Source organism: Aspergillus japonicus, assembly GCF_003184785.1.
Source record: "Aspergillus japonicus CBS 114.51 unplaced genomic scaffold BO86scaffold_119, whole genome shotgun sequence".
NCBI classification, from domain to species: domain Eukaryota; kingdom Fungi; phylum Ascomycota; class Eurotiomycetes; order Eurotiales; family Aspergillaceae; genus Aspergillus; species Aspergillus japonicus.
The window spans coordinates 1-16,005 of record NW_020291756.1 but is presented as its reverse complement, the minus strand read 5'-3'; the positions used below and the strand labels follow the sequence as shown (position 1 = coordinate 16,005).

The 16,005-nt window shown below is 50.5% G+C and overlaps 6 protein-coding genes across 6 annotated transcripts; 3 read left to right on the top strand and 3 right to left on the bottom strand.

The window, feature by feature from the left end:
• Nucleotides 1-333: 333 nt before the first annotated feature.
• Nucleotides 334-1,454, bottom strand: BO86DRAFT_30523 (uncharacterized protein). The gene has a single exon (XM_025667649.1). It carries the CDS (start codon nucleotides 1,182-1,184, stop codon nucleotides 531-533), a length of 654 nt encoding a protein of 217 aa, XP_025521955.1. The 5' UTR covers nucleotides 1,185-1,454; the 3' UTR covers nucleotides 334-530.
• A 3,620-nt stretch (nucleotides 1,455-5,074) lies between these two features.
• BO86DRAFT_30493 (uncharacterized protein) lies at nucleotides 5,075-5,560 on the top strand. The gene is made up of 2 exons (XM_025667641.1): nucleotides 5,075-5,082; nucleotides 5,133-5,560. The coding sequence occupies exon 2, from the start codon at nucleotides 5,310-5,312 to the stop codon at nucleotides 5,526-5,528; it is 219 nt and encodes a 72-aa protein (XP_025521954.1). The 5' UTR covers nucleotides 5,075-5,082; nucleotides 5,133-5,309; the 3' UTR covers nucleotides 5,529-5,560.
• BO86DRAFT_30494 (uncharacterized protein) lies at nucleotides 5,561-6,453 on the bottom strand. The gene has a single exon (XM_025667642.1). It carries the CDS (start codon nucleotides 6,205-6,207, stop codon nucleotides 5,593-5,595), a length of 615 nt encoding a protein of 204 aa, XP_025521953.1. The 5' UTR covers nucleotides 6,208-6,453; the 3' UTR covers nucleotides 5,561-5,592.
• A 1,287-nt stretch (nucleotides 6,454-7,740) lies between these two features.
• BO86DRAFT_404998 (SDR family NAD(P)-dependent oxidoreductase) lies at nucleotides 7,741-8,882 on the top strand (the record flags this gene model as incomplete). Its single annotated transcript, XM_025674054.1, has 6 exons — nucleotides 7,741-7,789; nucleotides 7,868-8,228; nucleotides 8,321-8,433; nucleotides 8,494-8,516; nucleotides 8,575-8,627; nucleotides 8,693-8,882. The coding sequence occupies 6 exons, from the start codon at nucleotides 7,741-7,743 to the stop codon at nucleotides 8,880-8,882; spliced, it is 789 nt and encodes a 262-aa protein (XP_025521952.1).
• A 1,580-nt stretch (nucleotides 8,883-10,462) lies between these two features.
• BO86DRAFT_30412 (uncharacterized protein) lies at nucleotides 10,463-11,235 on the bottom strand. Its single transcript, XM_025667602.1, has 2 exons — nucleotides 10,608-11,235; nucleotides 10,463-10,527 (listed from the first exon to the last, which is right to left on the bottom strand). The coding sequence occupies exon 1, from the start codon at nucleotides 11,107-11,109 to the stop codon at nucleotides 10,756-10,758; it is 354 nt and encodes a 117-aa protein (XP_025521951.1). The 5' UTR covers nucleotides 11,110-11,235; the 3' UTR covers nucleotides 10,463-10,527; nucleotides 10,608-10,755.
• Nucleotides 11,236-13,987: 2,752 nt separating this feature from the next.
• On the top strand, nucleotides 13,988-15,492 carry BO86DRAFT_393721 (uncharacterized protein). Its single transcript, XM_025673079.1, has one exon. The coding sequence runs from the start codon at nucleotides 14,472-14,474 to the stop codon at nucleotides 15,048-15,050; it is 579 nt and encodes a 192-aa protein (XP_025521950.1). The 5' UTR covers nucleotides 13,988-14,471; the 3' UTR covers nucleotides 15,051-15,492.
• The last annotated feature ends 513 nt before the right edge of the window (nucleotides 15,493-16,005 follow it).

The following is a 16,005-nucleotide window of genomic DNA, read 5'->3' as shown; positions in this document are numbered from 1 at the left end:
ACCACAATACCAGATCCTCCCGACCCTAAAACGCGTCTCCCCTCCGCACCAACCCAACCGCACGAACCACGAACCACCAACCCTCCTCGGCGCAGCTCTCACGAGAACACGAACCCCCTTCATCAGGTTATCCATCACGGAGCTGTCGCCGTACCTGCTCGATGAGAAGACAACGAATGGTAGTTATGTCTAGCGCATAAGACCATGAGGCGGGGCGAGAAGAATCTCGCATACTTGGATGAGAGGAAGATGCATATCGCTTATCATCGAGTTAGTGCGGCAAAGGAATGGGGACACTTGCAGTCAAATTCTAGGTAAGACCACTTCCCCAAAGTGGAGAGAGGTGATCGCGGGCTCCGGGTGGATGCGGACCTTGCCCCGTGCAGGATAGGGGTAGTTTCTTCTCTGCATACGTGTTGATAAACGAGAGAATGAACCGTCAAGCACAGAGGATGGTTGCGAGTGTGTCGGGGAAGCAGTTCTTCGATTCGGCAATAGTCCACACACACCTACTTTCCGTTGGTGAGAATCTATACGCATTCGATCCACCACCGTAGCAACGATCCAGTGGAATCCGAGACACTGACAGGCAACAAGTTCAGGTGAAGCCCTCCAAGCACAAGAGCTAAAGTAGGCGTACCAAAGACGGATGACGTGGGTGGGACTAGTCGTAGGGTCGAGATCTGCCTCGGATGCTGGACTGCCACAGCACTTGCGCAGTGGGAGCTATCAGCTCTCTCCACCGTACCCCAATGACCCGAAAGAAGATCATATAAGGGCTTGTTAAGGTCATAAATGCCAACCACCGGGTGCAACATGCATGCACAGACAGTACTGTACATGCTCCGTGCACCTTGGCCAAGACTTTTGATTGACAGATAGGGAGTGTATGATATGTATCGGGCTCTATGGATGTGATGGCTCAGGTGGGTATGTAGTGAGTTGATGAAGCTCAGGGAATGGGCGAGATGGAACGATATCTTGAATTCTTGGTGGTAGGTTGGTTGAGTAGCATTGCCCTTCCAACCCCCCCCTCCCCCCCACCACACACACACAGTCTGTAGAGCTTGATGGGGCGCGGGAGTACGTGCAAAAGGGCGGCAGGACGGCCTTATTTTAGCAAGCGATGAGGTTGTCGACCGTACAAAAGACATGGAAGAAAGATGTCTACACATATAGAGCATGCCTGGTGAGCCGCCCTAGATCACGTGATCGAAATTACCCACCGACCGGGTGAAGGCTGGTGCACAGTGGTGCGCATCCACCACCATCACACGATGCCACACAAGCTGTATAGCCGATGCGTTCTAGTTGTTAATGTAGCTTACTACGATTCCGTCTCTCGTGCAGAGTAAGGCACGCTGGAACACCGAGGGGGAAGCTTTCACAGTTGTATCACTAACATAGCTTCGTCAAATACCTAGCTGACAGTCATGCAAGGAGAGGGACGAGCTTGTCAGGATTTGTCTATTGTCAGTCCCCGCTGGGCGTACCCAAGGTGGCGGTGGCGTCCACAGGATTCAACATACGAGAGAGAATGACCCACATTGCATCCTAAGCTACCATTGACAGGCCTTTGGTGGCGCAAGAAGGCCGGTGTTCCAGAAAGGGAGATGACGGTTCCAAGATGACAATGTGAATTACCAGGTCTACTTTGGATTAACCACACATGTTTCGATCACAAAACAGACCACGGAAGACAGTCAAGAAGTCCCGGAGGCCATCATCCCCTTCCCAGCGGAAGGAGCTTCTCATCCCATGACTCCTGATGGTAGAGTTGTTTCAGCAGAACTCTGTTCCTGCAGACTATCCGGCGTTGTCCTCTTTTCATCAATTTCCAGTATAGTTTTCCATTGCAGAGGGCAATAAGATCCCAGAAAGACTTGGCATGACTTCGCCTGTCCTGTGCCTTGGCGTTTAGACAAGCCTTCATCTGAAGTGGTATCAAATCAATCCGATCAACGTATTGAGGGGCAGCAGGGTCGATGTCGGATACAAGTTGTCGGGGGGAGAGAGAGACATCATTCTAAAGGCAAGTGATATCAGTCAGTGGGAAAGCAAGAGCAGGAAAAGTCGCAGGATTTCTAAGGAGGCTTGCCTTATGAACTGAGGTTGTCTTGAAGGGAACCCATTCTCCCCGGTAAGTATGCGTAAAGAGCCCTTGCTTTTTGGCTCTTCACGTAGTCTAGCCTCATCGCGCCGGCGCAGTCTGTTGAGTAGGTCATCTAGCTTGAGCTTGCCGGGCAGCATAATGGTGAATTCAAGCTCCTGCTCGAATGTTTAGCTCGGTCAACGCCATGATGGGGTCATATTCGATACTCATACGTATCTCTCTGCATTCGCAGTCCAGTGGGCGACGGCTAAGTCACCGGAATTCAGGATCTTTCAGTCGTGATCCTGGAACTGGTTGAATGAGGCAACGCAATCTCTCATCAATCTGAGTATTTCTACGGCAGCTTGCTGAGCCAAGCCGCGCTCGCCATGAAGGTACTCAGCAATCGCGGATTCCACAAAAAACGTGAGAGCAAAGAATCATACTCAAGGACATCAACCACTGTTCCTTCATTCTCTGCTTCATTCATGGGGTGCGAAGAAGAGAAGCTAGCGAGATAGCAGCCGTTGATGCAGGAGAAGAGAATGAAGAGAAGACCAATAAGGATACGGAGATCAACAGCGGCAAACATTTTGGAAATAGAAAGTTGGAATGTAAGTAAGGTGTGAATTAAATGTCATTCAAGAGTAACGGGGGAAAAAAGACTACCTGATGGATTAGTGGATGCTAACTAACGAGCGCTGCCTGGCTTGATTATATCCTCGCGTTCTGGCATTATACTTCAGGACAACGGACAAGACCAAAGCCATCTTGTCTCACAACTTGTCAAGCCCTCATGCAAGCAGAAAGCTCGATTGTTCAAACAGAGACGTCGAAAGGCCTGGAATAAGAGCAGTATTGCAGTTTCAAAAAAAATTAAAAAAGAAAAAAAGAAAAAGGCTCTGTGACAGTACTGGTGACACGGTTTGCATCCTTGGGGAGATCAAAGGTGCTCTTTGATTAAACTTTCCAATAGTAGAGCTGTGAGAGAAATGCACGAGAGGGCTCAGGTGACGAAGTATTCTCGTACCCAGAATTCTGTGCTGCTCGTTCTACTACCATTTGACTGAATTCCCGACAGCAAGGACACATTCTGACCTATAAAAAAAGGCTACATACACCATGCGTTGGTATATGCCTGGACTTCATAGGCAGTGCTTTGAGACTAAGACCTAGCAAGATCTTTTGGTAGAAACATGAGATGATGTGTCTAGGCGCTTCGTTTGACTTCTTGTGGGGTTGGGGCGTGCATATGTGACCGACACTAAGAACCCTGAGTAATCCATTGGATCAATGTCCTTCTCATTTACGACCTAGCTCACTGAGAAGCCTAGGCTTGCTTGAACCGCATAAAGATATTCCACCAAACGGGGATGGCTCGCCCCAACCAAGCAACCCTGGGTCTATTATATCGACTGCCCACTTTCGAACGCGCTACTTTGCGTTGTGGATGATCATTCCACGTCATCAGTGGCGTAAAACTCTCAAAGTCTCTTCATGTTGTGATTCTCTCAGAAACATTGAGAAGGTCAGCTTCATCTTTGGCGAGCAAACAGAGGACTGCCTGTCTCACTTTGGCGGAAGATTGAGATGAGCGACTGCAGAGTCTCTCCCCGCCACTTCAGCAGTCTGATTTCTTTCACCCTCTGTGACAAATATCATCCATATTATACTGTATCAAGTCTTACTGTCTTCTTGGACCCTGAGAAGCCGCAAGTCCTGGGAAGGATCGACCGAAAAGATGGCTGGGTGGACTTGATGCGATAGAATCTTCGATGATAGCAGGTAGGCGGACAAGAGCGGTCTCATCAGGATCCGGATCATTTGCAAAATCGATTGACTTGGGTGCTGACGTCTCGCTGACCCCAAGATTTGGCATGTTAGGTAGATAGGTAGATCATTGTACAACCTCAACTATGGAAAATCGGCACAAAGAGTGTTTCAAGCTTGAAGCCAGAGCCGGATGACGAAGCTTCGGGTTTGTGCGAGGGGGGTATCTGCAAACTTCCCAACATCAAATAATCCTGCCCATGTAGCTTGTTGGTACCAGGGGACAACGCAGCGCGCTGCTGCCATGTTTCGGGAAGACGTTGGAAGGGGAAAGCTCAAAGAACCTGGTCGAAAAGAACAATCCTAATTGGACTCCGTGGCATTTCGGCACACGCAAAGGGTGATCAGCATTACAATTTCATGTTAGGCTAACCAGGCAAGCTGATGAATTTGCTTTTTCTGAGCCACGGATAAAGAAACCGCCCGTTTGGCAGGATGGCCAGGTATTCAACGATTTTGAGAAGCCGGACACGGAATGGTCTAATGACGACTCGTAGAACTGAAAATGAGCAGAGCGTGTGCATGAAATCCTCCAATCATCCCGCCCCACACCCCGATGGTGAGGAATGTCTGTTGAAGCTCTGTTGGAAAGCAACGCATCGACATAGAGGAACGGATCGCGTTCCTTCCCCAGTCGATGGATTTGTTTTTTCGATGGATAGTGGTCTCAACGATGATGAATCCTTGGATGCCGAGCCCTGACCGATTTGTTCAAGTATCGAATGGTTGCGGGATACCTGAGTATTTCCTGTCTAGTACAAGGAAGCGCCTGTCTCGACTTGACCATGGTCACACAAGGCCCGTTTGAATGGCCGCTTTCCCTCATCGCATGCTGTACTGTGCGCAGTTGCCGCTGTTCATATTCTCCAAGGCCCACCGTAAGCTCTGTCCTTGGCGTAGTAGCAGAAGAGAAGGGTGGTTCTTGGTGCGAGTGATGTGTCGAAGGTGACGGACGGCATGACGGCATGAGAGGAACTGAGCTGGAGTAAGGAAGGAAGGAAGGTGACCTGACCTGTCACATGACCCGCCTGCTGCTATTGCCCGCGAAAACTGAGCGAGTGGCGCGTCTACTTACTTGGCTGCCTCTAATAGCACCAAGAAAGTAATCGACCTGCTCACGTATAGGTTGATGATGATATCAACAACTATATGTAACATAGGTGAGTATCTCGATACTGGGGACTTACAATATAACTAAGGACTTTAGTAGCTTTAAATGCATTTGACGATAATGAGATAATGAGATAATGAGCTTACGCGAGCTCGCATCTTTGACGTAGGCGAGGGAGCCCCGTCCTTGAGTATCCGCCCCTGAAGGCCAGACAGAGCATGGCCCCGACTTATTCCAGATCAGCGGAGTTGTATTCAATGCCAAGCCTCTCTAGTGATGAGACAAACCGTTTACGGGCATGTTGGTGTTCTCTGTCCGGCGGTGGAAGCTCCCCGCGTCTCTTCATGTCGATGCATAGCTGGTACAAGTACTGGTGGTAGTCGCTATCATACGGCTTCATACCGGAACGGTCGTTCGGATAAGGCTTGTCATACTCCGGCGAAACCTCCTGCCACAGGGCCGTCAATGTGCGCCAAGGCTCTGACAGCTCCGTGATATCCACATTCATTCGGTACCGCACCAGCAGCATCATGTATCTATGCAACCAGGGCGGGCGGTCTCAGCGCACGCCCATGGTCTCACCATCAGGGAGCGCTGCCCGTGGCAAGTTGCTAAGAATCCGCAACTGGTGGGCCTCCACCCAGCGGGCCAAGTGAGGGATCTCCACGGGATGAAAGGCCTCGTGATCCGACTGACGCCCCCGGGGCAAGTCACCACTGTCGTGGGAAAACAGCCGAATGCGGTCGTCCGATGTGAGCCGATAGTATGGATCATCGCGAGGGGGAGCGCCAATGGGCGGGATAGGAAATGTCGGCACGAGCCGCGACATGCGGTAGAGATGAATAGGACGTGTCGGTGTATAACCTATCGCTCGAGGGTTCTGGCTAGACAAGTCAAACTTCAAGTGGAAGTGATAGTCCGGTAGATCGAAATCGCCTTTCCAGGGGCCTGGATCGAGCTCTTCCAAAGGGTCGGGATCGGGATCGTCGAAATTGTCCAACAGCCCGAGCTTGTCGAGTCTTGCGTATTCGCTTCGATGTGGACACTGCAAAAACCCCGCCTGCGTGAAGGCTTTTATTGCCTCGATGATGTGCTCATCGGGGACCACCCAGTCACGTTCCGTAGTCTCGTGCAACGGTGCCCCATAGATAGATAGCGCATCGTCTCCACACATGAAGTTAGGGATCTTGCTTAGATCGAGGATGCGAGCCACACAATTTGATCACCAAGATCACGGCGAGGTTCTCGCTCCGCTTCGGAAACCTCGGTGGGAATACTCTCAGCCATGTTTCAAGGAGTTACTTACGTTCGCCAATGTTTTCGAGACAGATATACCACTCACGAAAGGTTGAATCTCATCGACTTGCTAGAAACATCAGGGTGTCTGGGGAGACAAGACGGGGTTTATATAGACTTCCTCTGCCGCTTGGACCAACTCGCTCGAGAGCTCTCCAGAGACTGGGATTCCAGCAGAAGAGCATGTCCCCTTTTGTCTTGGATTCTGCTCCAGCTAGATAAGATGGACCCCGCTTCATACATGGTTCAAGTGCGGGTGGTGCTTGAACTGACAATGTGGCTGTACATTCAGTCCATTGTACGAGACTTTACCATCTCCCTTTCAGACCTGGCAACCTGGAGAAAAGCAGCCATAAATGCATCATGTCCCTATTGTACCTTGTCATGAGTTTTTGGCCTGCCTCTATACTCACAGACCTTCTTTATTGTCTTGTCTGAGTTGGGATTCGAGATCGACACTCTGCAATAACATACACATGCTTTAGCCTTTGATGTCAAAAGAGTGATAAAGCGATCTTCCAAGATCAAAGGACAGTCCATGGAAATATCGCTAACTACTGCTGGAGCAGTGAAGTAAACAATGGATTCAATCACGGTTGAGCCAGTCACCCACGGTTCTTTGCCTTGTACCCATTCAATATGTTGACGGGATCCTCCATCCATCTGTGATAATTTATCCAGTAATAATAATCCCTGCCATCAATGATAATAGAATGCACGAAGGCGTTATGCTATCTCAATTGAGCAATCCTGTAAGCCCTTAATCAAGCAGGCGTCTCCACAAAACAGTAGCTCTCTAATTACCTCCTTAGACCAATACCTGATTGGTGACTTGTATAACTCAAGGTAAGTACCTAACCACTGGGTGAATGCGTTCCTCCGACACATACTAATCATAGAGCATATCTCTTATTTGCATACTCGCCACCAGTAGCTTGCCTCAGAAACAGACAATTACCGAAGTGGAAGTTTACCCGAAGGTCATTCATCTAGCATACGGTTCGGCACCTATGCTCCCTATAACAAATCGACTTTTTTTTTCGGTTGAAACGCCCTCCCTCTATGATGACAATGATGATGGCGGCAGAAAAACGGACTAATCGGCTGCACGCACGTAGTTGGGCCGACGTGCGCTCAGCTATAACTTAGTATGCATAGTACAGTGCCAGTACACCGCCAAGTCTTCTCAGCCCGGTAAGTCAGGTGGCCCGAACAGCGGTAAGAATAGTCGTATAGTGAATGCATGTACTCCGTATACTGCTATCTTTTTTTCTTTCTCTCTTCTCCCCCCACTCCCCCCACACACACACCTTTTCTCGCTCCCAACGCACATATGACTTCGGAAAGCAAGGACCCAGAAATCGAGACAAATGATTCCTTCCACGAGCTAAACTCCACAGTAACAACCAACATGTCGTGCCAAGTAGAAGGAACCGCCCTGATCACCGGAGCTGGCTCGGGTAAGAGAAAAAAGCTTACTGACTACCTGCTCCGATTCCTGGAAGCGGACTGGCTTTCAAGACTGACTCTACAGGCAGGTATCGGAGAGCAGACAGCCCTGCACCTCGCTACGAACGGCATTTCAGCACTGACCTTGGTGGACATCGATCCGTCGGGCCTGGACCACGTGCACCAGGCCTTGCAAGCAAGCCACCCGACTGTGCAGGTGCTTGTCGTGCGGGCGGATGTAACCGATGAAGCAGCCGTGGAAGCCGCCTTCCAAGAGACCGTGGCTGCGTTCCAGAGAGTGGACATTGTCATCAACGCGGCTGGCGTTGGCCAGCCCTTCCAGTCAACGCCTGACCTGAGCAAGGAGGACTGGGAGAAAGTCATTCGAGTGAACTTGACCGGGGTATGGCTATGCCAAAGGGCTTCTATTCGACAGATGCTTGCGCAAGAGTATAGTTTCTTCTCCGTCTGCCCCAGGTTCCCAGTCACCGCCCCTAAGGGCTTTGCTTGATAGCTGTAAGGTCTGACTTGTGCGATGGTAGACCCCGTAGTGCCCGACAAGGCCGAGGAGTCATCGTCAATGTCGCATCGGCCTTGGGACTTACGACACCGTCGACTTTGCTCCCTACTACAGCTTATGTATCTTCCAAACATGGTAGGGATCCCTGTAACCCATGAGATATGCATGGAAAGTCTTTCTGACGATATCATGTAGCGGTTATGGGATTGACAAAATCGGTCAGTATGCTCCTTCAGTTATGAAGCACCACCCACACTGATCACTAGCACATTGCAGGATGCCAAGATCTACGCCGCAGAGGGAATTCGTATAAATGCAGTGTGCCCAGGGTGTGTATATTGGTCTAGGACTTTGTCTTTCTTCGATTTCCCTCCGATACTGATCCTGATCACAGCTGGTGTCGGACTCCCTTGATCCAGTCAGAGCTGGACTCCGGTGAGCTGTCTGCAGAGATCCTCAGCGCCCCTGTGCAGAGAGTAGCGGAGGTTGAAGAGATCGCGAGCGCGATCCTATTTCTGGCGTCGTCAATGAGCAGTTTTGTCTATGGGACCGGCCTCATGGTTGACGGGGGGTACAGCTTGTGACCAGTCGGGGTGTAGCCGAGAGCAGCGGCTTGGAGGTGGAGGAATATTCGGCTGGGACTTGTGGATGGTAGTTTCGGTTAGCATTTGATGTTATCAAGGTGTACAAGGAGCCTTCTCCTGGAAATTGGGCTATTTTCACTTATCCTAAACATGTAAACGTCCAAGTGAAGCACTCCCAGTTCTACTCCAGCAGCCATCCACATCTCTCATTCAAATATCTTCCCATGTATGCCCACCAAGATCCTCAATTTTCCCAGAGCTCACCCCCACTATTCCAACATCTCCATCTCCATGATACCTCATTGTAGGTATAACTCGACTGGGGAAGAGCATCTCGCATGAGGGCAACTTGGTGGAATTTCTCCCCATCCGCGAGTAGCGCCAACCAACGAAACTATATCGCGGCCCGACCCCCGCCCGCCCCGCTTTCCCCCAAACCACCTCATTTTTCAAGTTCTCATACAAACGTCTCCACCAATCACCATCTCTTCCCACTTCAATAAGCATGAGCTAACATGCCAAGCATGAACTTCAGATCCCTCGGGGTCCAAAAAGTCGGTACGTATCAGCTGACTTTTCTGCTAGGTACTAGTCCAAGCATACATGCAAGCCAACATAGGCAACGACCTCTAGAGCCTCTGTTCCAGCAGTTCAGAGCCAGTGTCCTTTCCCTTGAGGACTGTCTCATCCAGCAATCAATAAAGTGTAATTGTCTCGCTTCATCTTAGCCTGGGGAAAGACACCAAATCTCCCGAGTTATCAAGAGCGAGAGAATGAACGGAAAGGGTGATGCGAGGCTGGGTTCGAGTCTCATCGATTCAACTGAATTATGGGCAAGCGGCGGGCGATATACGTACTCATGCCAGTACATAACGCGCACGAAATCTGTCGCTCGCGCCCTCCCCATCTCTCTATACGCAACAACCTCATGTTCTCGAACTTTACCCTCTTCTCGCCCCACTACATCATACTCCGGTGACAACTTGCTCCAGGAAATGTATCAACTCGAAACTAGCTCCCTCAGCGCTTAGTTGTGTCGCGCTGCAGGCAGATCATAGGTTTCAGCGCGGCATCTAATAGAGGAGCAACCATTTATCCAAAGGTAATCCATCTGCGCAAGAACAGTTTACCCATTGGAATGATTCTACTAACATCTAATGATATCCTTTTGGTGGAATCTTACACCTACATATATGGTCTTCATAAATCTGGTTATGATTACTCCCCCTCCCCCTCCCCCTCCCCCTCCCCCCCCAGCTCTCTTTCCATATGCTCATATGCCTGTACAGCAAGCAACAATACTCAAGACGCAATGAACAAGGTCGACCCTCTCAGAGCTGCATATTAGACATATCCCGGTCGCCATAGTATCTATACCATGTGCAGTACCCGCAATCGAGATCCCCTCTCAGCACCAATAGCACAAGATCCAAGACAACTCACGGAGAGTCCATACACCATACCATACCCAACCCCACTGCAGCAGGAACCCTACTACCAGTAACCACTCAGACTACCATCTCATTCGCCCATCCACCGCCAAGAATCATAGCAGCAACTTCAAGAGTCCAAGCCACTGCATCAGAACCACACCACACCACGCCCGCATCTCTCCAATCAACCGCCACAAAGACACAGTCTTGGACTACCACACAGATCGACAATGATAAGCGGGGTCTAGAAAGGCCCCCGCCCTTAGACAGGGCAGGCGGGACAACTTCTTACCGCGAACTCAGCAAGATTGGCAATGTTGGTGCCACACATGCATGTTGATTCGAGGATTTTCCGTCGCGCCTCCAGGTTTCTTCCGGAGCGGCGCGGGCTAGAACAAGTTTGACAAGACGAAGGTTGTGACTTTTTGTGTCGATCGATTCTAGAGCAGTTGATCTTGTTTCGAGTAAAGCAGGTTTCTTATCGGGGAGAGGGGGAGGGGGAGGTCGACCGCCTTCGGGTAGTTTGACTCCTTTCCCGGATAAAGGCGTTGTTCTGAGATGATAACTTCAAGTTTTGGAGTTGAGGCCGTGATCCGGGATGACTGGATGACTGGACAACTGGACAGAGGCAACAGCGGCAGCAGCAGCAGCAGCAGCAGCAGGAGTCCGGCATGGCCCGCCCGTGGTCTCAGCCCCCCCTCCTCCCCTGTCCGCGATGCCTTGTGATGATGCCCTGTGATTGGGTGGCCGATGGACCATACGGAAGATCTGGAGGGGTCCGGCTTGACATTCATCTATGCAAAGTATGTACAGTACGTTCGGTAGACGGTAGAGTTGGGCGCCCACGACCACGACCGCGACCACGAAGACCAAGCTGAGAGCTGCGGGGACCGTGAGGTCGAATCGAATCGAATCGGGGGCACTCAATCGACACAAATCAGGGTTCTTGATCGAGTGCAGTGGTTGTACGGTACGCCAGACAGTACACTACTAAACTCCAAGAAAGTATATCTGCAGCCACGCATGGATGGGATGGTGTGAGCGGCTTATTGGGGGGAACGCTGCAGTACCGTACGGCCGCGAGACGGATGATGTGCTTTAAATACCCCCGTGGCTTTTTCGGTCCCAGTCAAGTGCAGTGCTATCGCTGAAAGATGATGTGGATAGCGGTTGTGGCGTGTTCCCGAATGAGTCGATAGGAGTGAACAACTACGTAGCCTCGTTCTATTGTTGCTGTGCTGTGATAAAGGCATTCTCGTCGGAGGACTCCGGACACAGTTGGCAGATATATCGGGTCTAATCGGGGGTTCTGTCTGATACAGTGCTGGGAGCACTTGCTGCCTGTCACTAAGAAGGGACCCGTAAATCCAGCGCAGTTGTTACACCAGTCAGCGCCCACGAGCTGATCCAGGGCGACTCCCAGTGGTGGGAAAAATGCCACGGCCACTGCCACGGGAAGGTATGGAAGGAATGAAGCTGAGGGAAGGGCATTAGTCTAGCCGGTGTCACTCAGTAACACCCTAGTTACGTGGTCCATTCGAACTCGATCCAGCCTAGGCCAGGCCAGACCGGGTCAATGACAATTACAGGATTCTTAGTTTGATACCGGGCATTACGGGAGGGCCATTGTGGTCTATCTCACTCACGATGGAGACTAATTTCTCCGTGACTTGCGACTAGATACACACGCCGACACGGCCAACAGCCAAAGAACCAAAGAAATCGATCAATCGCCATGCTCGGTTTCCAAGGCAAATGGCGTGAACAAACACAAACCGGATGTGTCTGTCCATGACAGAAACAGATAACATGGTATGCCGTCATCACTGCGCTTGATGTCCATCATCACCATGAGATCTGACATTCAACATCGACATCGCAAAAAGTCACCCCATACTCTGCTGTCGCACATCCCTTCCTGTCTTTCTTGTCTCTCTCTCTCCGGATCCATGATCGCGTTCCCCAGAACCCACTTCAACCGAAAGGAATGCTTCCAGTCCAATCGCTCTGGAAACGGACGGAACCATTGGAGAGTGAAACCTCACCCAAAAGTACAAAAGTCGATCCACGAAAAACCTTCTGATTAACCTTAAGGTTCGCCTCCCGAATCGTTGTCATGTTGTCAATCATGAACAATGAATGAGATCATGTTTTCGTAACCCCGGGGGGGCAGGGGGGCTGAATAACACTCGGAAAATGTTTACTGCGCCGACCGTAGAAGAACAAGAACCTTTTTTGACATCATGCTTGTTGTGGTGTGATGAATCGGGTTAGGTGACTTTTTTTGCTCATTATTCCTTGGCGGGGGATTTGGGAAAAAGGAAAAAGAAGATTAGCCACGCGCCACTGATCGGCTCACATGGAGCAGAAAACCGATCCCGAGTTGTTCATCATTGACTCGGGCGATATTGTTGTTGCTAAGCAGATTTAGTAATCTGATGGAAAGGGGGAATAAGGGAATAGGAAAGTGCGGCGAAAGGGAAAGAAAAAAAAGGATAAAAAAAAAAAAATTCAACGATGCGCGTACCTGACTACGAGTCGAGGGGCACTCCGAAACTAGTTCCCAACCCCGCCAGGTTTATTAGGAGGAAAAAGCGCCGAAGGAACAGCACAGAGCAAGTGTTAAGGTTCTAGGTCGTTATAGAATCACCTGGACACTGGACACTGGACACTGGATTTTTGCTCTCCTTTCCCCCCCAATTCCACATGCAACACCGGCGAGCGTTTCCCCTGCAACCCTAAGCGCACAGGGCGGGCAGGGTTGCTCTAGGGCCGATCTGGACTAGTGTTACTGTCTTTAGCAAGGGGCACTAGGCTTCTTTCAGATCACGACCCCGCAGATTTGGGCCAATCACGCGGACGGCCACGCATATCCCTTGCTGCTTGTTCAGGCATTCTGGAGTTCTGGAGCTGCACATGGGACAGGGTCAATGGCCGTTGAAAAACCGACCTGCTTACCCCTCATTTTTGCGGTTCTGCTATCGCGATAGAAGATAAAGGCCTTTTTCTAAATAGAAGAAAGGGGTCGAGAGAAGTTCAAGTTGGCACAATTGGAAAAACTCAGCGGAAGCCCACTCCCGGAAACGCGCGCGCCCACCGTGGACGGACAGCCAACTCACTTTCTTACTAAGGCAAAGAACCTCGCTCCAGTTCCCAAGCCTGACCAGACTCGCTCGCCGGTGTCGAACATTCCATGGATTGCCGTCGGACCCGGACCCACTGTGAAGGTCAGCTGCCCGACCAGTTTTGTAAGGTGGAGTCAAGTCGAGGCCCTTTTTGACTCTTCTTTTTTTTTTCTCTGCTACTTTCCCCGGTAACAAGGACTGGAGAGCAGTAAAGATCATCCGAATGCTGACTGTACATCAGTCGTACTGTGCATACCTTTTTCCGTGTGGGAAGACGTGCGCGTTCCCTATTTCGCCTCCTCCTCCCAACTGGGTGTTACTCATACTCTTTGCCGTCCAGGTTTAATCCTTGTCGCTCACCACAACCTTCAATCATCACCCGATGGAGGGACTCGATAACATGATGGTGATTGTAGTCGATGTAGGCAGGGATTCAGGGAACCAAAACAAACCCTTTCGTACAGAAAACGTGGTGGCTTGATACATACAATAGTGTGGTGCACAGGTAAATAGGCGCGTGGTGTAACGAGTCTAGACCCGGGGATCTTCCGCTTGCAGAATCTGCCAGATCAGATGGTCACGACTCACCAGTCCGGATTTCTCTTTTCGGAGTTCCGTCACCAATACTGTGGTAATTTTCCCACTGTGCAGTGCAAGTGCTGGGCGCGGTTCCTCCCTCCCTCTCCCCCCTCCCCTCCAGCTCCTCAGAACCCTCTGCCGACTCCCCTCCGCCATATTTCTTCTCTCTACCTCCCCCCCTCTCCTCATTCTGGCTCTCCCTCTCTTTTTTTCTTCTCTCCAGATTTCACTCCAGATCAAAACAAAGAAGCCAATCGTCGCGCCTTCAAGCCACTCTCCTCCTAGGCATTGTATCCACATCTACTGCACTGCACTCGCACGCGCGACTAGCACCTAATCACATCCAAGTAATTGAGTCACATCTTGACACTCCCACCTAGGGAGTATCCATTCAAAGTGATCTTGAATCATCCTCATCATCATACCTATTATACCAACCGTACATCAGCACAATGGCGGTTACCACCATCGATATCATCCCTAAGACCTCTTCCTCTCCGCTGTCCTCCAACAACCCCTCCATGAATAAGCGCTGGCCTCCTCTTGCCGACAAAACCTCCCTCCCCTACAAGCTCACCACCCTGTCGCGTCAGAAATTGGCCCGCGAGGCCACTGCTCCCGACCCGGACATCCGTCGCTGCCTCGGCCACTTCCGCCTGCACTGCCGGTCCATGGAATGGGCGCAGAAGGATATGTCGACGCGCATCAACTCGTTCGAGATGGAGGACGACGAGTCCGAGGATGAGGAGGACCGGGACGACGAGAACAAGAAGCTTCCCGACGACCGCAAGGACGAAGACCAGACCACGATCAAGCCGGTCTCCACTGAGGCCGCCGACAAGGCTACCTCCGAACTGGAGACCACCACAGTCCATGTGAGCTTCCACGTCTCGGCGCCCCCGGCTGCCGATAAGGAGAAGGAGAAGGAAGGCCTTCTCGAGAAAGGCCGCAACTGCTTGGAGAAGACAGTGCAAAGGAAACACTTCTGGCCTTCGCCGGGTCAGTGTCTGCCTGTTCGGATTGCAGGTTGATCTTTTTCGACGCTATCAACCACTTGACTCATCTCTCAACTCACCGACATCCTGTCTTCAGCACAACTCACCTCTTCTCTTACCACTCTTATCTTGAATCCGACCAAACAAACCTTCGAAAACGCTCCAACCCACCACCTCTATAATCTTTAATTACGACGCCACGAAGCCACGATTTTCTTTTTTTCTTTTTTTTTGTTTCAACCTGTTACCACCACCATCTATTCATCTATACATATAACCAGCGGAGTTCGAATTTCGATCATCATTTCTCATTCTTGAACCATGGACGGGTTCCATTACTAGCTAGGCGTTGGTGTGCAGAGCTATTTACATGATCAACGGTGTTAATTGCAAGAAGGGATCGGAGCACAGCGAACTGGGATGCGGCCAGACAGCACAGAGCATTGGATATGGATGGGGCATGTATTTTTCTTTTCCGTCTAAAAAGTCAAAACCTCTAGATTAAAACATCACAAACTGAATAAGAAATGAAAAACAAGTCAAACAAACTAGTCTTTTGCCTATTCTTTCCTTTCCTATTGAGTTTTTCCTCATGGTTGTTTGATTACTCTCCATTTCTGCTCAAATGACTCAACAAAACCCCAGACATCCCCAGAAACCCCGGTCAGCTCATGTGACCCACGGAGCCAGTGCATAACCGAGACCAGTCTAGCGCATAAAAGGACGTTAATGCACCCGATCAATCAGAACCACCCGAACCACCCACCCACTTCCTACACCCAATTCAAATTCACTGAGTAGCAAAGAAATATGAGTATGAGTTAGTCGATCAAGCCCCCAACCTCACGTACCTACCTACCCCCCTCAATCCAAATCCAATCCCAAAGAAGGAAAAAAAAAAGAAAAAAAAAAAAACAAAAAGTCAACCCATACGTCTCATAAACTTAACTCCACACTCCACCCTCCCGCCGGCACCTCTCCCAGCGAACCC